Source organism: Topomyia yanbarensis, chromosome 1, assembly GCF_030247195.1.
Source record: "Topomyia yanbarensis strain Yona2022 chromosome 1, ASM3024719v1, whole genome shotgun sequence".
Taxonomy (NCBI): Eukaryota; Metazoa; Arthropoda; class Insecta; order Diptera; family Culicidae; genus Topomyia; species Topomyia yanbarensis.
Genome location: NC_080670.1, coordinates 52,311,809 through 52,335,570, shown reverse-complemented (window position 1 = coordinate 52,335,570; position 23,762 = coordinate 52,311,809). Strand labels below are relative to the sequence as shown.

General features: G+C 41.5%; 1 protein-coding gene across 1 annotated transcript; it reads left to right on the top strand.

Moving 5' to 3' along the window:
* The first annotated feature begins 1,213 nt into the window (after positions 1–1,213).
* Positions 1,214–23,285, top strand: LOC131677614 (attractin). The gene is made up of 6 exons (XM_058957509.1): positions 1,214–1,871; positions 9,270–12,431; positions 12,492–12,618; positions 12,681–12,767; positions 12,836–12,917; positions 21,353–23,285. Exons 1-6 carry the CDS (start codon positions 1,588–1,590, stop codon positions 21,505–21,507), a joined length of 3,897 nt encoding a protein of 1,298 aa, XP_058813492.1. The 5' UTR covers positions 1,214–1,587; the 3' UTR covers positions 21,508–23,285.
* Positions 23,286–23,762: the final 477 nt, after the last annotated feature.

Here is a 23,762-nt window from a genome sequence, read left to right as displayed (position 1 = left end):
TACTGAAACGATTTTAAGTAAAGAGCCTTCGTACTTTAAATACGCAAAATATTTTAATTACCGTCAAGATGTACTTTAAATATTTTTAGTACGTACCAATCGACATTAATTACATTAAGTACCATATTAAGTACAACAGAAGTATTTTTAAATACTTTCATTACTTACTTTAATTATATTCAAACAACGTTGGAATTTTCAATACGACCCACGCAAACCTGCTAGTGCTTACCCCTCGGTATATGGTTTTATCGTGTCGATTATTTTCAATCAGAGTTAAAAATTTCAAATTCATTGAATGAAAATTGATCATATTCAGCCGCATTCATTTTCAATATTTAGTGACGCAGCTGAAAACGTCAAATGAACAAACCGCCCATTCATCCATGCAGATTTTCATTCGGCTCCGATTATTACACGAAGCGACCGTGCAGCAACGAATCAAACGCATCAAAGTAGGCCCTGGCACAATGCAAGTGATGATGATTGTTGTTTCATATGCTTTATCGGCATTTGAAAACATTTTCCTAGATAATTGGTGTAAAGAATATATTGTACGATATTCAACTGAATGAATAAGATGGATAGTTGAATAACTACTAGAGAGAGCAAAGCGCTACTGTCTCCATGTATTCACGGACTGAAACATGGGGTCTCACTCTAGCATGTTGTATACTATTACTTTGACATATACGTACCCGGGGCAATAGGTGCCAAACTAATGGACCTAGCATATGTGAAAGCGAAATGATAAATTTTCAGTGTTAGCAGCGACATGCGACCTCTAGTAGTTATAATCTCTTTTGTCGCAACAGATTCATTTTCAGCCGTCAAAAAAGAGCTTCGATTAACTCTGTTTTCAATGATAAATTGGGTTGTTTTTTTTTCGTGTACATATACACTTTTCCCAAATTAAGTAAATTTAGTTACATTTTACTCAATATTTCAAATGTAATATGTCCAAATACATAAATACATTTTATAAAATTGAATAATTTTTGTAGTTTTATCAAGTAATAATTTTATTAAATAATTTAATTAAATTAGATGGAATAAAACTATTATTTTTGTTGAACATCCAATAATTTTTTTCTGTGTATGGTTTGCAATACTGTCAGAAAAATAGAAGAAAACAAATCGCAAGAAAGAGAACAAAAGAAAACCAATAAAACGTCACACAAGAGAGAGGACAAATGCGACTGTCAAAAGAAACCATCAGCTAGCAGTAGTAGAAGTTGGAAGGAGCCTGTGGAAAAAGTGTGTAATCGTGATCTAGATTTAAATTATTTTTGCATTTGGTCATGAAAATATCCACTGTAGGTGTGATGTGATCAGAAAACTCTATCCCACGGTTCTGAAAATCCATTGGTCAGTGAACGAAAAGACAGAGAAAATGCTCTGCGCTGGAAAATCTGGAGCGAAATCTGCTCGCTGATATTTTTTCCTTCCGTCAAGCTGTAAAGTGAAAAGCTGCTGTCTGGTGATTTTTTTTTATTTGTTTCTGGTCATCGGGTGGAGGGGAACTGCAGGGAAAATCTTGCATTTTCGCGATTGTGTGTGATCCTGTTGACGAAACATACCCAGAAGATGTTCCAGATCTTCAAGTGCGAGTGGAAGCACCAACAAAGCAAATGTCCGCTACTGCTAGGGAGTGTTCTGCTGCGACTCTCGCTAGCCCTGGTGCTGATTCAGTTTTGTATGCTGACAGCGGCAGGCGGAATCAACTCCGGGCTGGCCACCGGGAACACATCGTTCGGGGGCAAATGTTCCGAAATCCGATGTATGAACGGTGGCAGCTGTAAGAATGGAACCTGCGTTTGTCCGGATGGATGGCAGGGCTCCGAGTGCCAGTTTTGTGGCGGAAAAGTTAGGTAAGTTCGAGCGAAACCTGTTTTATGTTATTTTGTGCCAAATCAATTTGCAGTGAATGTTGCTTTCAACTTTCTATTAGTGGAGAAAAGTTCTACTGAAAATTGTCTGTTATAAAAGCAATTTATCGATAGCTAAATGGTTGTAAATATGTATTTTTGTGACAAGTGTCTGACAGGTTTTTTTACATGAACATGAGTTCGAGAGAAAGCTCATCTTTGCATGCAAATATGATTACCTATTTCGAAACACTTCAGGTGATAGGCTAAAACTGCGAATACCCAAAGACACCTTATATCTTTTTTTTCGATTATAGAGGTTTTCACCTTAAGGTCATTCGCCTCTTCGGGTTAGAAAAATCTCTTGCCTTATATCTTACTAATCCATAATACTAGTAATTTTATAATTTCAGTACTACATATGGGTTGTACGTCATTTCCCGGAATACAGTTCCCCAATACCATATCTTGGGAAACTATTCCACGAAATGTACCATTTCCCGGAAAATAAAAACACAGCTCGCAGACCAACCTTATTTTGAGAAGACCTATCTGAGCTAAATGCGTTCTAGAAAATTTTACCTACATTAGAACATGAAAAGTTATTTAAAAATATTTTCAGAATTTTATTGATGTTAAAGCGTTACACAATTGTCCAATTGTTAACAAATTGCGAAATTTTTATTGGCCTAAAATGTGTTTTTGGGACTTCGAAAAGATATACCAAATATTTAAGGCAAACAAAACACCTTAATGTTAAAATTTTCAATTCAGTCGCATCGTCGTCTTAGGTAAATCCTACGCGTACTAAAAACTAAAAAATACGTTTTCGTTTTTTTTTTTTCGAAAATCACTTTTTGAGCTGGCCAGAAATATAACAAATCTTTTTCGATCGTTTTGTAATGTTCACAGTAGGTCCATTCAATATTATTCCAGCGACGAACGAAAAATTTCTTTTATGTCATGGGTTTTTACCTTTCTGATGTAAAAAAAGGCTATGCAATCGCTGTAAAAATCGACTTTTTAACCAAGGCTCGGAGAGCCGAGTGTCATATACCATTCGACTCAGTTCGTCGAGATCGGAAAATATCTGTGTGCATGTATGGGTGTGTCATTTAAACTCACAATTTTCTCAGAGATGGCTAAACCGAATTACACAAACTTAGTTTGAAATGAAAGGTACAACGCTCCCATAAGCTGCTATTGAATTTTTAGTTGATCCGACGTCCGGTTCCGGAGTAACGGGTTGAAGAGTGTGATCAGACAGCAAATTCCCATATAAACTGGTAACACCATGATGTCTAAATGATGTTATACATATTAAAATAAGTGCAACATTACTTGGATTTGCAGGTTTAGATCACTTATGACCAATCAAAGTAGATTTGACCTCATTGGTCATCTATGACGGTTCTCGATGCCACCGGGGATCTCACCAAGTTCCTAAGCTAATATCAAGCCTATTTCCCAGCGAATTCTTTACCGATTTTTACAAACTTGATTCCAAATTAAAGATACAGTGATACCCTTGATTGCTGAATTTCATTCGGTTCTGACTCTTGGTTCCGGAGTTACAGGTTGGTTAGTAAGGTCACAGTGAAATTTCCCATATAAACCGCTACAATCGTAATAGCTCATAGGCTAAAAATTGAAATGGTCACCAAATTTCTATTATTATTTTGCAGTATTGACAGACCCCTTCTTTACATTTAAAATTTTCTAAACGGCATTTTGATTTCGCGAAACGTTTACACTTAGCGAACCCAGCTTTTAGCGACTGCAGCCTACGACTTGGTGCATATCGGTCCGTCCCGCGAGGCAAACTTTGCAAAATCGGACGACTGCCAATTAAACACCGATCTTCAGGAGGAAGACAAAATTTTGCGCATGTGTGTCTCAAAAAGTGAAAAGTGTGTGATGTCCTCTAATTTGTCTACTTCTAAAAAATGTTCTCCTTCCAGCGCGTTTGAGTCCTCGGTCTCTATACTAAACAAATTTAGAATTGAAACCGCCGTTTGTCTTGTTTCTATTCTTCTCTGTAATGACCAGATAAATGGTATATACCAAAGAGAGAGAGGAACAAAAAGAAGCGCAAATTGTTTTTTTACCTAATATAATTATAAGTTTATTTACCTCATAGCCCTATCCTATCCTATCCTCTGTTAATCTAAACTTTAAACACTATGTACAAAAATAGATCCTAATATCCTACTGACGTCACTGACTTTTGGTACTAGTCCGAAGCTTGGCTGGTGCGTCGTATTACGTTAACGATGATGTCGTATGGTGATAGAATAGTTGTATCACCCTCTAGTCAGCAACCCTTGGTCGCCGAAGAAATATGCCGCTCGTACTTACGGGTCGATTCGGTGATCGGCTGGTGGTCCGGACGACTAGTTATCGGACCTCGTGGCAGCCACAAAATGGCCGTTACAGCTGGAAGATCGGTCTCACTGGTGGTGGAAATCGATTGTCCCAACAAAATGGCCGCCGCTGCCTCTTGGCTTCTGACTTTTTGTTCTTCCAATAGGACCTTGGACACACTACGCCGGTTCGTACTCGTACGGTCGCGTTAGCGATGGTCGAGGACGTCAAAGCCTAGTTATCCCTACGGGGACCTTTTGCATGGACTGACCCTGCTGTGAACGAGAAATCGGAACTCGTTCCGATAGTTAGAAAAAGGCCCGCTGACGAACGAACCTGTCATAGTTGATTAGCACATGTGACGCCTCCTAACCTCCACTCCAGCCTCATTATTTTAATTAGAGTCTAAATTTACCTTTTTCTGTCCGATATCCGAACACAATGCAAATCACTCTGCTTCCTAGATTTTAACGTACACTGATCAAATAAAAAATTTTAATCATCATTTAATATAACTAACCTTACTACTAGTAGATTTAAGTATTTTTCACACGTTATTGTTAATCGAACAATCGTATTATTACTCTCCTAAGCTTTTACTTTTAGAGTCCGGGTCCACTAATACTTTGGTTCAAATTCACGGGCAAAAGAGATCGATTCTTCCTAAGCCAAGCGTATTTAACATCGAGTATGTGGGAAACGAGTTTTGACGGAAAACAACGAAAATTTCCGACAAAACCAACATATTTTGACAAGTCGTTTTACTGCTTGGCAACACTTTCACAGGTGACTCCATCGCTGGGCGAGGGTCAGCGATGCCAGATTTACAGACATGTCCGTATTTTACAAACTTTTGATGTCTCCTACAGACGTAGCCAGAGATCTACAGACTTTTAAAAGGGTAATAGTGTATAGTAAAATTGCACTAGAATAACTGTTTTCGAATACGAGTGATTCCTTCACAATAGAATTCTACTTTCAATCTATTTTTAAAGTAAAATTTTAGTGTAACTAAAATTTACACAACCATCTACAGACTTACAGACATTTTAGTTATTCTTCTACAGACATTTCAAAAAAACATGTGGTATCGCTGGCGCGGGTACATATCTCCGTGCTCAAACCGCTGTGAAGTTAGCATAAAAGAAGGTGTAAGTGAAACGGTGTAATTGTTGAGTTCCTATTTACTCTTCTCAGCGTAACGGAGAGAGAGAGAGAGAGCGTGACACTCATCAAATGCTGTCAGTTCGGGTTGTATAGATGAAGGTGTAACTCACGTACGAGTATCGTGGGGGACATTAGGGAGAAGCGGACTTGTGGTGGTGTCAACAAGTAGTACTTTTGGAACCTATTGGTTACAAATCTTATAACAGAATTTGAAAATCTGGTAGTTGTAATGATGTACACTAGGAAAATATGCTGAGTAGTGACAATATTTTTTATGTCGTTTTCGCTTGAAGCAGAAACTAACTCAGTTTCGGACTTAACTGCTGTCAAACCGTTTGTTTGAAGCCAGTTTCCAACCTAGGTTATGCGCCACTGAACTGAAAACCGGGTTGGGTTCCAATCTGAACTATATTTCGGGTTCGCTCACACCACCGCTGTTTGGCGAGAACCCAGCTCAGTTTCATTAAAAACGTTCGTTTGAAGCAACTAACCTGGGTTAGTTTCTAGGTTCTCAATCGAAAACGACATAAGTTTCAGAGAAACAATATCCCTTTATTAGGCACACACAAAACGAATCTTTGGGAGCGGAAATTCATCTGTTTTTTCGTTCTCGAACTATGAGCGAACAGCTCCCAAATGATGCATTAGTGTTCAACCAACCTCATGCTAGTGCAATACAATATCGTACCCCATAGTTACACGCTGTTGGCCACATAGTGCAAAGATAACTTGAATAACACATACCAACGTCCCATGCTGCCCCATTTGTAATCGCTGCTGCAATGATAAGTTTATATTTACCATTTTACTAATCAACGAGTGTATGTCGTCATGGTACGGTAGTAAAATGGTGCTATTAAGGAATAAAAGTTTGTCGGCTCTAATCTAGATATGTGATAGTAAAACTTTTTTTACTATAAGTTTCAGGTTATGAGCTATTTATAGCAGCTGAGAAAGTGAAACAAAACAAAGAGCAGTGCAGCAGCAATGACGATGAGATTGCTTGTGGTGGGTGGATGGGGGGAATGCATGGTGTAGAAGAAAGATGCGAACCCAAATACTAACAAAGTTTCTTTGTGCGTGAGTGTGTGTCATCGATTTTTTTCCTGACCGTTGCGCTTATCTCGAACTGTGCGCGAACACCTCAATGTTCAAAAAGCATTGCTTTTGGGAAGGAGATTGTGAGCCCAAAAATAGAAAATCTGAGCGCGCCGTTTTGGGTGTACTTGAGAGTTATTGGCATCTCCTCTCGGAGACGACCAATCTTCCAAACGACTCAATCTGCTCGAACCGAATGCGCCCTTCAACCACTTTTTTTTTATTATAGAGGTTTTAACCTTAAGGTCATTCGCCTCTTCGGGTTAGAAAAATCTCTTATGAAAAATTTCCAACCCTATGTGCGGGGTCGGGACTCGAACCCAGGTGCGCTGCGTACAAGGCAATCGATTTACCAATACACAACGCCCACCCCCCCTTCAACCACTGAGCATTCAACTCAAACATATCACACCTATCTGTGGAAGCGATTTGTAATTGGTCGAGTGAAACAATCAACATTTTCGTCAGTCCTACACTTCCACCTGGAACCAGCCAGCATACCCAAGGTCGACAGCTAGCAGGAACCACATATATCTGCACCCATGCGAAGAGATCATTTCACTTGTAAGTAGGACCACTCATAAACAAACCATGCCATGAACACATCCGCACCAACGAGAATGGATGATGCCAGACGAAGGCCGCAGGTCAAACACCAAACTCGTCCCATCTCGGTAAAAAATAAACTTGTGCCTGTCTCCAACTCTTTGAAAGCCCCATTTAATCAGAGATCACTACTGGTTGATAAAAAGTAACATCAGTGGTTGTCTACGCAGACCAAGCAATACGTATTTTCCCTGCATATTAAAATTTCCGCTGTCAGTTCCTAGCTTATCAAACTAAACAAGCAAAATTAATATACTTTGTGCAGTAGCTTGTCAGTTTAGCACTACCCGGGGGAAGTTGACCGTATACCCATTGCTATATTGGTGATGCGATGTAATATCTGAACCGGAATATTATTTGACGATATCTAAAAATCCTATGAAAAACATTGCCCAACATTATTGATTTTCAACTATCACAACTTAAATTTTGATTAAAAACATTTTTCCTAAAATTGGAAAGTACACGAGTTTGACACATTGGTAGACCAACTTCATTTGCATTGCAGATTTCCAATGCGATTTATTTTCAGTTGCCGTTACTAAATGTCTATTATTTTTTTTTTTGCATTTTTAATAAATTACTTAAAGGTTTCGCTCACGTCACTCTGAAACCCCTGTCCATGTAACATGCAATATCGAATTGATTCCGACACGGAAAAACGCTTGGCACATCGACATAGATTTTTCATAAGGGCTTAAATCGCAAATGTAAACAAACTGCGTTTTCGCTATTATAACATTATGCGACAAAAATACTACAAGATTAAGGTGAAAATTAGTTAAAATGGTTTTTAGTTCAATTTATAATTAAAGAAAACAAAACGGCGAAACATGCACTTTCTTCGAGATTTCGACTTAGGCCCTTCTTCTCATATGGAATATAAAGGCTAAACTTACATTCTTAGACAGAAGCGGGCGTACGGTTATTATTCACAAATAAATGAATAAACGGCGGTTCTATTATAGAAATGATAAGCAATATCTACTATGATCACGTCTACTCGATAGTTGTTGCACATAAACATTCGAATATTTCGATATTTTCATGAAATTTGAAGAAAAGATTCACGCGCCCTTTCATTTACATTGGGTTTCTATGCGCCCATTTGCTGAGCCCTAATAAAAAGTATACTGTTAAGCTCGCCCATTTACCCAGCCCTACCCAGCAAGACAGAGTCAGCTTAGCCCATTTACCGCGCCCTTCTGAAAATTATGTTCACGGTTTAGCCCTTTCGCAAATGGTGGTTGCTGAAGGGCGAAATCACGACTGGGATGCAAATTGGGCGTAAGCATTTTTTTAGTTTCTACCCACTAAAAGCACATAGGAATTAAATTCTTTGTTATATTGTCATAAGGTTTAACCAAAGATGCTTCCGGAAAAACTTGGTCATAAAGGCTCGGGCTAAATGCATGCCTAAAAAATGTTGTTTTTCGCTCTGGAAGTGTGAATATATTGTGCGTATCCAATTGTTACGTGCATGTATTCGTGCGGGACATATTGTGCATGGAGGCGATCTCATAATATTTGTATAATATCAGGCATTCTGGAAATGGGTCGTTGGATGTCTAATAGAGACTTTCATCTCGAGGGCTAAACATGTTTGCAACTTTAGATAAAACAAATATGTCAATGAAAAACTGCAAACAATTTTCCGACAATTTTCTTCCATAAAAGCACTGCCGGTTAATGGATGGATTGTAAGCATAACACTTTATTTTAATGTTTATGATCGCGTCGTATGACATACAAATCTAGGCCGTATACATTAAATAATCGCGAAAAAATTGATCTAATGTCGTGAACAAATCGAAGCTACAGGAGGAAGCTATCGATTTTATTTATGAAAAGAATATGAAATAATTTTGAGCGGCCCAAAGCAAGCAAAAAATACTATCACAGATCCCACTAATCTTCACTAATACCGCTTCTATTCCAAACGAAACTGAGTTAGTCTAGAACCCCAACTACTGTCAAAATGTATGAACGGATAGTGGTTGGTTCCAAAATCCGGGTTCAAGCAAAAACGGCACAAGGCGGCTTTCGAGTTGTTTCGGAATCTATTTTTCAAAAACGAGCTAAAAAAACTCCGCCTACAGTTTATACGTATCCAGAAACCAATCAATTTTACTAACCTATTATTCTCGGCCACTTGGCACGTTACAGGTTGACTGACCCGTCCGGGAGTATTCACGACGGGCTGGGCAACTACTCGATCGGAGTCAAGTGCAGTTGGCTGATCGATGCCCGAGATCACAATAGCATCGCGGATAAGCTGTCACCGGTGGGTAGCGGGAAACCGTCGGTGATCCGGTTGCACCTGGAGGAGTTCGCGACCGAGTGCGGATGGGATCATCTGTACGTGTACGATGGGGACAGCGTGGAGTCGCCGCTGTTGGCGGTATTCAGTGGACTGATGTATCGGAAGAATTTTAGCATCCGAAGGGTGCCGGAAGTGTTTGCGCACAGCGGATCGGCGCTGTTACATTTCTTCAGTGACGATGCGTACAACATGTCTGGTTTTAACATAAGTTATCAGGTTAACGCGTGCCCCACAGTTGACACGGCGCTCAACTGCTCTGGCCACGGGGTGTGCGTCTACGGGGAGTGCAACTGTGATCCGGGCTGGAATGGACCGGCTTGTAGTGTACCTCGTTGTCCGAACAATTGTTCGGCGCATTTGGGCAGAGGTGCTTGTAATGTAATCCAACAGCGGTGCATCTGTGCTAAGGGGTATGATGGGAATGATTGTTCGCAGGTGAGATCGCACGGTGTTTGGACAACAATCGATTCGGAAGATACGATTGGGTTCGCACCACCAGGTAGTGCATCACATGGAGCAGCCGTGTTTCGGGATACATTCTACATAATTGCTGGTGAAAGTTATGGAAAGGCAAAATCCCAGATGTATATGTACGACTTTAACGGAAAGGTTTGGGAAACGGCCCATACGGACTCGAAGACAACACCAGATTTACGGTATGGAGCTTCGACGGTGATGTATGGTGATAAAATATTTCTGTACGGAGGTGTGGTAGAAGAAAAAGGAGTGTGCGGTGAGTTGTGGGCTTTTGACGTGAGCGCAAAGATTTGGGAGAATATCACGGTTAAGGCAGATCAGTGCAATGAAACGTACGCTATGTGTGGTCCTTTAAAATCCGCAGGACATACGGCTACCTTGATATCTAACTTTGAAGCGGGAAAGAAAGGTCACTCTCAAAGAATGGTGGTCATCTTTGGTCATTCTCCTCAGTTTGGCTACCTAAACACGGTGCAGGAATACAACTTCGGTACTCGTGAGTGGAAAATAGTTAAAACAAAAGGATACCCAGTAAAAGGTGGGTACGGACACTCTGCTGCCTATGATCCGCTTAAGGAGCGAATATATGTCTATGGTGGGATTGTTTCGGAAAGCGATAGCACACAACTGTTGAGCAATAAATTGTACAGCTACGAACCGCACAGTCGAGTCTGGACATTAGAGGCAGCAGCTCCGACTGCCAGATTTTTGCACACCGCCAGCTTCATAAGCCCCGGTTTGATGATGGTTTTCGGAGGTAACACTCACAACGACACTTCCCATAGCTTCGGAGCCAAGTGCTACAGCAAAGATCTAATGGTGTACGATATTCTGTGCGATTCGTGGCATATCCAACAAATGCCCCAAGATCTGCGGGCAGATTTAGCTCGCTTTGGACATTCTGCTATTCTATTCGAAGAATCTCTTTATATCTACGGTGGATTTGATGGACAAATGATTAACGATATGTTGAAATACACGCCTGGAAACTGCAGAGCAATGAACCGGTCGGATCAATGTCTACACAGCCGACCAGGTTACAAATGCATCTGGGATATTCAGAAGAGCAAATGCGTTCCCATTTTGGACGTCGATAAAGGGGCGCTGTTTAGTAGGGACCAAATCAACTACGAGTTTTGTCCTCAAGAGAGTAGGCTGGTTATGACACGACAGGCCCTACAAGACTATGAACTGTGTAATCAGTTGAACAGCTGCCAGAGTTGTGTGTCCACTTCGTACGGCTGCATGTTCTGCGGGATGGGTAGTGGGAAGGGCATTTGTGCGAAAGAGAAGTGCCCAGATGTGTCTTACACCTTCAGGGCAGATTTTTATCCGACTCGTAAACTGAAAGATTGTCCGGAAAATGACGAAAAGTTTTGTGAGCAACTGCACGGATGTCACGCATGTTCGGCGTACAAATTTTGTCATTGGGATTACGAGCATAGCAAATGTCACTACGTGGGGAATAAGACTGGTAGTAGTGAGATTTTGAATGATGCGCTGCCATGTCCACCGGCATGTTCAGTGCTGACGACTTGCGGTAACTGTACACAGGAAGAGTGTATCTGGTGTCAGAACGAACAACGGTGTGTAGACAAGAATGCTTACACTGCAAGCTTCCCCTACGGACAATGTCGCGAATGGACAACTGGTTCTAACAAATGTCGAGCCGCGAGCTCTGGCAAAAGCCAATGTGGATTTTACAAGACATGTGCTCAGTGTCGAGATGATCCAGCCTGTGGTTGGTGCGACGACGGTTCGATGACGGGTCTGGGACGTTGTCTTCCCGGGGGAGATAGTGGAGCTCACGAAGAAATGGAATGTCCAGCAACTAGGTGGCACTTTACCCATTGTCCCAGCTGTCAATGTAACGGTCACAGTACTTGTCCGGACTCTAAAACCTGTAAACAACCCTGTAAGGATCCAATGATTGGACAGAATTGCGAAAAATGCAAGCCAGGCTTTTGGGGTAACCCTGTGAATGGAGGCACTTGCCAGAAATGTGATTGCAATGGTCAAGCACAGTACTGCCACAGCGAAACGGGTAAATGCTTTTGCAGCACTAAGGGACTTGCTGGGGATCACTGCGAAAAGTGTGACGCCACCAACCATTATCACGGTGACCCAAGCCGCGGTTCTTGCTACTATGATCTCACCATCGACTACCAGTTCACGTTCAATCTATCCAAGAAGGAAGACCGTCACTTCACACAAATTAATTTCCGAAACTCTCCAATTAAATCGGACATTGATGCTGATTTTAGCATAACGTGCTCGGTGGCATCAAAGATGAACATCACAATCCGGACGGCAGGTGGTCCGGAGAAGCCTCTGTTTTCTGCTGTCAACTGTTCCACTTTCCGGTACCGATTTTCCAAAGCGGAACATCATTTTGGCATCGAGGACAACGTCACACTCACCACGTTCTACGTATATGTGTACGACTTCCAACCACCGCTGTGGATCCAGATTGCATTCTCGCAGTATCCAAAGCTGAATCTGCAGCAATTCTTCATAACGTTTTCAACGTAAGTTTACCTAATTTGTCAGCTAGTTTAGATAACGCAGCATTCAAATATTACTTTTAGATGCTTCCTGCTACTACTGTTGATGGCGGCCATCTTGTGGAAAATCAAGCAACGGTACGACATGTTCCGTCGGCGGCAGCGATTGTTTGTCGAGATGGAACAGATGGCATCGAGACCGTTTTCTCAGGTGAGAGATTGCTGTGGCATCTAATACAAGACTAATCTGTGATTGATCCATTTTTGTTCTAGGTTCTCGTTGAGATTGAAAGCAAAGAATACAATGAGCTGTCGCCGGCCGTAGAGAATATTACTAGTGCTCCTAGGAAACGAAAAAAGGTACTCATTGTCCACACAAGCACCTATTTCTTACGCTACAACTAATTACCTATTATATTTCGTCGTAGGATTCACCAAGTCCAATCGCACTGGAGCCTTGTGAAGGTAACAGGGCGGCAGTGCTCTCGCTTCTAGTCCGGCTGCCGACAGGTAAGCTAATCTAAATTCATTCTATTCGGGGAAAAGTTCAACAGTAACTGACTGTTAATAATGGGTGGGATTTGGTAAGAGGAAAATGACTATAAGCTTTTATTCCATTTCTGCCATTATTGCATTGCACATGCTGCTCAGTATTTCAGGGATAGCTGTGTTCCATGTGTATACTGCCTCTCTGCACATAATTGTCCCATGTGTATAGGCGATCCAATAGCACATGAAACAGTTATGCTTATAGCGATAGTATAGGGAATCCCATAGCACATGCCCCATCCATTGTGTATCGAAAAGGGACTTCTCCAGACCATTAGGTTTTGCAGCTTTTCGAAGAGTTCATCAAGGAAATTGTTCGTCATGACATCGGCATCTTGCAGCGTCTTGCCCTTTAACAGGAATGCGAAGCCGCTCGTAAACTGTACAAGTTCACAATCTTGTCCAGAAAGTTCGTTTTAGTATTCTCTCAAAGGGTTTAACAGGATGGACAACAGTGGGCAGCCTTGATGGCGGCCTTCGCTTACTTCGTTGCATCTCTACTCTTATCCATCGGTGAAACGATTTTCCGATTGCTTAGGTTCTCATGCAGCCATGGGGTGCTCCTAGCATTGCCGGGGTAGAAAAAAGCACTCATATGTCCAGCGAGTTATTACCTTTTGCACATCGAGAAACGTATCTCTGGAATCCATTTCGTTCTTTTTTATGATTCCTTTATTGTTAGTGGTATACTGCCTCTAGAAGCATAATTGTCCCATGTGTATAGGGATTCCAACGTTTGACATAATCGGTCTTCTTATTTCTTGCCACAAATGAAGCCTGCTCCACAGCCTCCTCAAATAGTTCAACAATATCTGTTGGTTAATAGAATGAATTGTGATCGATTTCTTCGGATATCAGAGTCTCGTGTCCTATCTCGATCTTCCATTGAATGCTTCCGAGCTCTTCAACTAGAACTATCGTGTTACGTTGCGGAAATGATAAATCACGACAAAAAATATTTAAACCTGCCCTACACGTTTCGTTGCCTGTGCGATCATTGTATGTTTGCTGCATTTATCTGAAACCGAACAGTGATTTTGATGTGTGCAACGTTAATCAAACCATTCTTGACCAATCCAGTCACAGAAGCATTGGTCACTGGCTGTTTGTATCAAACCAGCACCCTCGATTCAGTTTTTGTCAAAGACACGGATGTGTTCGAATTTATTGAGCCTTCGACAACTATTTCCAAGGTAGATCCTCACTATGAAGTCTTCGTTTTTAGATTTGGTACGCACAGGTACAAACGATAGAAATATTTTTGCTACAACTAACGACGATTTTTGTTGGGGAGAAATAGACATCCCTACCAACTACTCACCAACACTACCGCGATGAGCTTACTAGTGGTAGTGCAGCTGTCACCCGTCGATGCTAGAACAACCGGATACACATAACCTGCCAGTCAGTCAGTACGGGAACGCGTGTAATGCGGTTAGACTTATTGTTAATAAATTTTACACTATATACGCGAACGGAGGTCTTAGTGGAATGTACGTACTACGTAAAGCGGAGCAGTGATGATTTGCGGTGATTATTCAACAGGGTTAAACGACGCACTGCAGCCGCACAAGTATCCTCTCCCGTTACCGCAAGACATCTTAGCAAAACTGGAAAATTGTAAGGTGTTTGGACAAATTGATCTCTCTGATGCAGTTCTACAGGTTGAAGTGCATGAAGAATCCCGAGAAATGCTTACTATCAATACGCATAAGGGGCTCTACCGATATAACCGACTTACGCCGGGAGTTAAAGCAGCGCCGGGCGCTTTCCAGCAGCTAGTGGACACCATACTAGCGCAATTGGAGGTCACATCAGGCTATCTTGACGATGTTGTAGTTGGTGGTGTAGACCAAGAGGATCATCGGCGGAATCTTGTAAAAGTTCTCCGTAGACTACAAGAATATGGATTCACCGTCAAAACGGAGAAGTGTTCGTTTGGCCAGCAGCAAATCAAATACGTTGGTCACTTTATCGATAAACACGGCCTACGTCCGGATCCGGCCAAAATAAAAGCGATCCGTGACATGCCAGCTCCAATGAACGTTTCAAGAGTGTGTTCCTTCCTAGGGGCAATTAATTATTATGGCAAATTTGTCCCTAGCATGCGAACGCTTAGGCACAAAGAACAGACATCCATGATCGAGCGAAAATATTTAAAAAAGGGGGTAAACATTTGAATTAATATACGAAAAACACTAGCGCCGCCACACCAACCTATCCCAACTATCCGTCAAATCGATTCCGGAACCGGTTCGAAATCCTGGATGGATTCAGCATGGAATCTAGCTCAAAGAAAACAACCGATTCCGACTCTATCGGTTGACGCATTTGAGCTGGAATTCATGCTGGAAGTCCGAATCGGTTCCGGACTAGTTTGACTGGGTAGAGAAATAACCGCTGTCAATTCTGTCGAACTCAGCTACAAAAAAACATGACAGTAGCGCACCTGGTTTAGATATCCAAACTACCTTCGAAACCGTTAGAGATTTTACACAAGTTGAATGCTGCAGATGGACGTCTGTTCTCTGTGGCTTAGGTATCCACTCGATGATCTGCTCAAGAATGGAAAGAAGTTTGTGTTGTCTTGCTACTTACGCACTATAATCCGGCACTCGAAATCATTGTTTCGGCGGATGCATCTTCCATCGGAGTCGGAGCCACGATAACCAACAAATTCCCGGACGGATCTATCAAAGTTGTCCAGCATGCATCCAGAGCGTTAACTTCAGCTGAGCAAGCATAAAGCCAACCAGATCGCGAAAGACTTGTGATAATATTCGCCGTAACAAAATTCCATAAGATGGTTTTCGGTCGAAAATTTACGTTGCAGACGGATAACGCTCCGTTACTTCGGATCTTCGCGTCAAAAAAAGGAATTCCCGTCTACACAGCCAATCGACTACAACGCTGGGTGATACAGCTGCTGATGTATGACTTCAAGATCGTTTACGTCAACACAGATAAATTCGGAAATGCAAATATACTGTCGCGGCTGATTGAGCACCATGTCAAGCCGGAACAGGACTTTGTGGTGGCTAGCGTTGTGCGGGAAAAGAATGTCATTGCTCTAGAAACAAGTTCGATCGATGCGCTCCCACTCAGCTTCAAGATGATTCAACATGCAACGCATTACGATCCAGATCTCGAAAAAATCTACCGCTTAATACAAGAAGGTTGGATCAAAATCCACTGTCGCACGTCGGGAGAACAAATGCTTCTACGATCGCCGAGATTCTATATCGACCGTACAAGGTTGCATCATGTTCGGTGAGCGACTGGTAATCCCGTCGAGTTTCCGAAAGCGTTGTCTGCATCATCTTCACCGAGGTCATCCAGGAATGCAGCGTATGAAAGCAATTGCGCGTAGCTATGTCTACTGGCTGTCGCTAGATGTAGATATCGTGACTCACGTCAGTTCCTGCCATCATTGCGCAGCAGTAGCTAAGAGCCCACCAAGGTCTGCATAGCTGTCGTGGCCAACACCAACATATCCGTGGCAGCATGTGCACATAGACTATACTGGACCGATTGAAGGAGAATATTTTCTGCTGAGCGTCGATGCCTACTCCAAGTCGTCGCTGTTGTGCTATCTTATGACTAACGCCATTTTGGGGTAAACTGAGTTAGATATGCCACATTACTCGTCTAACGAATCTCTACAAGATGGCGCTTCCAGAATTTTGAAATTTTACTTGGTTACTGAAATATAGCGATAAAAGTGATTAGAAATTGTGAGTTTTTTGCTTCAAATCATTATATCTTGGGGTTGGCTCAAGTTATAATAAAAATTTAGTTGCTTTTATGTGTAAAATGTCGTAGGAACACAATGGCATAATAATTTTCAAAAGAAAAATACATGTGTTGGGATAAAAACGCAGTTTTAGCTTTAAATTGGAAATATTGCCTATTTGGCAACACTGCAACTAAAAATAACTATTTTTTCTAGATTTCCTGACTCATTTCCTTCAAAATGCATCTAACCGATTGTTTATAGACCAAATGAAGCCAAAGATATGAATAAAAGTTAATAATTGATGGTTTTTTCTATGGAAAATTTTCCATGCACGGTTATGACACGCCATACAAATTTTGTCATAAATACATACATACATGTGTACATAAATACACGTGTCTATGACACGTGTGAGTGCGACTTTTGTTTATATTTTTAGTGAAAACTCGCAATATAGTCAACCGATCTTCGTAATATTTGAGAGATCAGTACAGAATAGGTAGAAGCATCAATTGTCTTCTCTGAATTGTTTCTACCATTTATAAGTTTCATGATATTCAATCTCAAACTTTAAAAATCGTTTTTCTCGAAATGTGCAAAATGGCGCTTGTCATAAGATAGCACAACAGCGACGAAGTGGGTTGAAATTGTCAAAACCAAATTAACTACTGCTTTCACTACCATCAACATGCTTCGAAGCTTGTTTACCCGTCTCGGTATGCCTGAAACATCGGTTAGCGACAATGGTCCACAGTTCGCCAGGGCCCAATTCGACAAGTTCAGCTTAGAGAATAGTGTCAACCACATTACTACAGCACCGTACCACCCACAATCGAACGGGCAAGCAGAAAGATTTGTGGACACCCTTAAAAGATCAGTAAAGAAAATTAGAGGAAGGAGCCATCCAGGAAGCATTAGACATATTTCTGATAACCGTTCGCCGAATCCAGCTACACCGAAAGGTAAATCGCTATAGGAAGCAATGTTTGGGCGCAAGATCCGCACCAGCCTAGACTTGCTGCGTCCGTCAACCGTTCCTGCCGTTGAACTCGTGCCATCGGTGACAAGCCGTCAGCGAAGCCAGTTAAGAGCGATGTAATGTTTCCGTTGGACATCACTACGTCACCGCTGCCACCTGTGTTTTCGTCAGTAACCGCCGAATCACCGTCAACAGTGTTTGGAGTACCGTCCGAGCAGTCCACACCGTTGCAACCTGCAGTGCTATCCGCAGCACCTGCGCGAGTGTGGGTGTCTCCAGAAGCAGATATGTCATCAGCGCCTTCGTCTGAGTCTACATCATCCTCCAGTTCAAGCTCTGTACCGTCATCGTCATTAGAATTCCTATCAGCCAATGAAAACCCTACAGCTGTCCGGGAACCTCGTCGCTCTTCTCGTTCTAGAAGACTGCCGATTCGGTTTGTTCCTTACCATCTGTATTGAGGAGGGAGATGTCGGGGAGAAATGGACATCCCTACCATCTACTCACCAACACTACCGCGCTGAGCTGACTGGTGCTCACCCGTCGAGGCTAGAACAGCCGGATAAACATAACCTGTACGAAACCGCGTGCAATGCGGTTAGACTTATTGTTAACAAATTTTAATTCGTAATTTTATATATTACGTCGCGTGTTTCATTCGTCAGACATATATCTCGGTCAATTTCGATGAAGTTTGCGTGATATACTGGATGGAAATTATTTGAATCAGACCGCTGCGGCATTTAACGAGTGGTAGGAAATAAGATTACTAGCTTCCGTGGTGGAACTTCGAGCTTGGTCGCCTACTCAACGTACTCCGGAAGCAACGAAAGTGGTACTTCGAGGACCTTCGACAACAAAACTTCATCGTTAAGTTGAGCCGCAATACGAAACAGTGTATTCCTTGAGTATCTGAACTAAGCCCAAATCAGCCTTCGAAATAATTCCTTGTCGTTCTGGGCGTTTGAAAATAGCATAAAACGTTTTGGGAATATTCCAGATAATGTTTTTCTTCGAGACACTAGTTCACAGTTCGCTGCCGACTCAGTGGATCTTTCTGCAGATAACTAAATGTATGCACTAGCCCTCCTCCAGTAATTCCATCGCAAGAGTACATAGAAACATTGTCATCGCATAACATCAATCTCTCCCTTCCCAACGTTAGTGACGCCCATATATTGAACGCTCCGTTCAGTGTCCAAGGGATCAGGTCAGGATTGCTTACCTCCACAACATTACTTTCAATCGCTCAATCACGGAAAATGTTTTCCCAGATGTATGGAAAGAAGTTGTTATAGTGTAAATTCATAAGGCTGGAAATACTCATAATATTGAAAACTACAAGTAATCTCTCTGCTGAACTGTCTGGCTAAAGTCGCAGAAAATTTGTTTACAGTGCGATATGCGCTGCGTCTTCAAACATACGTAACGAATGTTAGGACGGATTTGCAAAAGAACACTCGGTCACAAGTTGTCTGGTTACAACAATCGAAAAGCGTCAACAAGTTGATGCGATATAGTTTAATTTCGCGAAATCATTTGACCTACGCCTTACCTGTCCATTCGAACTGTTTCGTTAAAGTTGGCTCCAGTGGTATTTGAAAAGCCAAGAGGCATCCCTCAAGGAAGTCATTTAAGGTCACTTATTTTTCTCTTATTTATCAACGATCTCTGTACCCGCATCAAATCTATTTTACGCTTATGATCTGACAATCCTTCGTTCAGTTGCCCCATGACTCGACTGTGCTCTGCTCCAAGATGATAGTTAAAGTTGAAGGGTGGTGCTTGCTGAATGATTTGCAATGGGTAACTAATCCGCGGTATCTTGTATGTATTTTTGGTGCTCCGTGCTGTTTTCGTGTTCTGTCTGGACATCACACTTAACCTTATCAAATTAATAATTATGTTCGAGCACAGATATTGATAGTAAACAAAATAGAAAAGTGTTCTCTTTCATTAGCTGCTGCGAACTCTATTCGTCCTATAATTATTTATCCAGAATTTCCCCTTACAAGAGAGAATTTTAACGGCTAACTTATACGCCCATAATAAGTTTATTGAGAAATAGTTTTATTTTGTGTACTGCTTGTACCATGTAAGTAGGGGTTTCTCCACCACTTGGGTTCTTATTTGCCCGGCAGACCCTAATTAACAGGGCGGCCAAGGTGCTTCCAAATAAATTTCGGTTTTTCGTAACACAAACAAGAAAGGTAAACAAACAACAAAAATTTACCATGTTTATCCACCCACTATCCCCCTATCGACGTTGACGACGTATCGCCTGATCGCCGATACGTCGCCAACGTCGATAGGGGGGTCTACTCGCCGTAAACGATCCCGGAAGTCACCGTGTTGCACCTTTGCCCGCCCTGCTTCGATATCCTTGACGGTTGACTGTGGAGGAGAGTTGACTTGTGCGACTGATTCTCCACAGTGAGAACGATACTAGTGTCACTTGGGTCCTTTTTATTTAGCCGGGAAAGTGAGCGGCTCCTTGGCAATTAGCTTCCGTTATCCGACGACCTAATTAGCTTCCGTTATCCGACGACCCAACACCACCAAAGCCACGGGCCGGCACTTTCGACGGGAATCTACACTCGCACTTACTATTTATTATGATGGCGGGAAAATGTGCAACAATTTTCTGGACGTTCTGGTCTACGATGGCCGCCTCCCACCTCAACCAAAATCAAACTCTAACCGCCTCGTCGCATAGCGTGTGTGGCATGATTTACCAAGTCATCGAGCACGTTGTTTGGACGCGTCCAGAATGTTATGGTGCTAGGTGCCGGCCAGAAGATTCCTTAAGAGTCCGAGGTAGACCACCCAATGTCCTTATTCGTGATATCTTGGCCAGCTGGGATCTGCCGTATATGTCGCCAACCTTTTTTTTCTTTAAAGATAAATATACTGAAATGGGATTCAGTATCTGGGATCTAGAGTCAATTACTTCTCAAAGGTTAAGAATTTTCGGTTTCTCGCATATACCAGCTGTAGATTTCATGCATCTTTTTTTGCATTCAGCGTGAGCTAACGTCGACGCTAGGCATAACAATGCTTGCACGGTTCTCTCTTTTTCGCGTACAGCTAAAAAATACTGTTCCCTCCGCTTGCCGTCAAATATAAAAAGAGTCGATGTTCGTTCTTTTGTATATAAAGAATAATGTACCAATCCAATAAAGCCGTGATTTCAATTATTCGCAATTATTTAAAAAAAATTGTGACTGAATTGATCACTATCTTGGCCATAAACATGTTGTGTCATAACTTGGTAAGTCCAGTATAAACAAAAAAAAACTGATTCATGTTTCAAAGACAAAATATGACGAATTCCTGATATGAAACTGAAAAGTATTGAGTGAACTGACAAATTGCCCCAAGGCTCCAGCTCAGCTCTTTATTAATACGAGAAAGTGAAACTAACTTCAAGGTAACGAATCGCTACAGGAATTATTTTGGAGCCAATATAAAAATTCTAATTTCACAAGCCATGAATGCTGAAAAAATTTGTATTCTGGGGGGGGGGGGGGGTCAAACTCAAAATCTACGGGCAAAAGTGACCATCATGCCCGGAACCCGAACTAAACCCGAGTCACAAGCGCATCGGATGTCCCTCCTAACGCTTAAATTTGGCCTATTGACAGTTTCATCGTCACTAATAACTTCCATCCCATCCCGCAGGTGGCCTCCAACACGCTCCTCCTGGTCAATCGGCAGGTCTTGCCGTAGCAAGTGCATTAGTAACGTTAGGTAACCCGCGACGGCCATCGATAGAGCATCCGAAGGAACCTAAGAGTAAACGTAAGCAGAGCCAACATCCCGATAGTTGTATATAGAGACGGTAAGCAGACAAAATATTATACAATGCTGCAAAAAGAAGGGTAAAGAGCGAGAGAGAAATCAAACATCAGAAGCAAGTAACTATTAATTAATTATAAATACCTAAACAAATCAACATTGTAAACGACTTTGATGATCACTAACTACGATAGGGTAAAGGACGGAACAGTTGGAGAAGAAACCAGAAACGCAGTAGAATATGTAAGTTTCAAAACGGTGTTATTGTGGATAGGCTATCGTATTTTAGGAGGCGCTACCGATCTCTACGATAGAAGGAATCAAACTGCAGGAATGGTAGTTTTCGTTTTGTAATGGGTAACGTAATTTAATTTTACACACTAACTGTTTGTGAATAGTAGGATATAAAGGGAGTACGGAAAAGCAATTTCACTGATAGTCTTTCCCTTTGTGAGGGAATACCGGCTAAATTGAGGGAATATCATTCGCGTTTTTTTTTCGTGTCGAATTATAGTAAGTTCTCGATTACTTGAAATTTAATCTGCAGCATAATTATTTCTGACTTTGTTCGTACTATTGTTATCATTGTTTTGTTTCTACATTTTAGAAAGCTATCAAGGTTTCCCGTGACTACCACGGTTTACAAAACTGAAAAACAAATACGTCTTTCTTTGTATTCGATTGAAAAGTGCTCTGCTGGGTTACTATGTATCACTACTAATAATAACATTAAGTTATCTTCGCGTTTGCTATTTCAACAATTAACGTGTGTTCAACCTACAAACCTAAACGTATAGAACTGATGGTAAGACTTTTGTTTCTGCTTTAGTATCATGAGTTACACATAGTTTGCGCAAATATTTCCAACTGCATTTTTCTACCACGCGATATAGCAAAAATAAGTCACTTGTGGGCAGGTACAAAATACTCAACGTTCCGTAAACCTACTATATTTTTTGATATCCTGTCAAAGTCTTCAACTTGCTAACAAAAATTCTACTTCCATTGTTGGTGTTACGAAAGTACCGTATGATGGCATTTGTAAAGCTTATCAACTTTTCGGTTCAAACGAAATTTAAATTTAAATCTTCGAAATAACCCCGGTAAGTCCAACCGGAAAATGAGCCGGAGTTCTGGCTGGAGCCAGCCAGAATGCCGACACATATTCCGGTTAGACTTACTGAGAATGGATGTCCACGGCCTTCGCCAGCAGAAGGAGAAAGGGAGAGAGAGAGAAAGGAAACAAAGGAGAAAGTGAACAACGCCTCAGCAAATGCGGTTTTGGATTTAAATGTGATGATTAGATATTAGTATTACACTCAAATAAATGCGGCTGCATAGAAAGCAGCAGCTTAAAAACAGGAAAAAGTTATTGCCTCGTACAAAGGCTTTTTGTAAATTGGCCTCGGATGTCTATAACCAAATGGTTTTACGAAGAATTCCAAAACGGATACGATGTGCTTGCTGAATAGGTGAAATGGCAGGGTAAGAAGAGCAATGAAATGGAAAATCAAACTACAGCATCACAATACTATTATAATTATAGAACCTTCAACACATGGAAATACAATTGTTCAGTGGCAAGGCATTGAGAAATACATAGCTCGTAGGTAGCTCATGGATAAGATACGTCTGAAGCTTGGATCGTAAGGTCCAGACTCATTTGCGGCTTCCGGGAATCCGCAAATGGTGTGTGAAAGTAGATCACCGGTAGAATTTGTAAAAACAGGAAAGTAATTTGATGAAAAACACACACAGTGAGAAAAAAGTATTTTATGGCATTTGTTGCAATAATAAAAACTGACGAAATCAGAAAGGTTGCAAACTCTTTCCGTTCTAGGATATCACTGCGCCCGAAGCCGGTTACTAGTCTTAGCTGAAAAAGAAAAAAAATCCGTTATCGTGGTAATGATCACTCTAGCCATTATCGCTGTGGTGTATTTGTTTCTGCAGTGACTAAAATAAGAAGCATTTACAGTGGCGACGGGGAGAATAAGTCAAAGTTCATTTCAAGTCGTGGATATAGGTGAAGTGCCTATTTTGGCCCTATTAGGGAGGGTGCCTAATTATTTCATTCATTACTCGACCAACAATCTATGGAATGCTTATGAATTCGCATCAACTTGGAGGTGACACAGTTAAGCATCACGTCGACAACGGAAACGAAGTGCGATGTTGCAATGATTACCGCGCCGTATCGAATCCCTATTGATAATGGTAAGTAACCCATACAGAACGTGGTCTCAAACTCATACGGCGGTTTCGTGATTGCCAAAACTAATGGGATCTTTAT

Bases quoted from the DNA above. Each gene is read 5' to 3' on its own strand.
- LOC131677614 (XM_058957509.1), top strand. From the start codon at position 1,588: ATGTTCCAGATCTTCAAGTGCGAGTGGAAGCACCAACAAAGCAAATGT. The intron at 1,872-9,269 runs GTAAGTTCGAGC...GGCACGTTACAG, and splicing joins TTTTGTGGCGGAAAAGTTAG to GTTGACTGACCCGTCCGGGA. The intron at 12,768-12,835 runs GTACTCATTGTC...ATTTCGTCGTAG, and splicing joins CTCCTAGGAAACGAAAAAAG to GATTCACCAAGTCCAATCGC.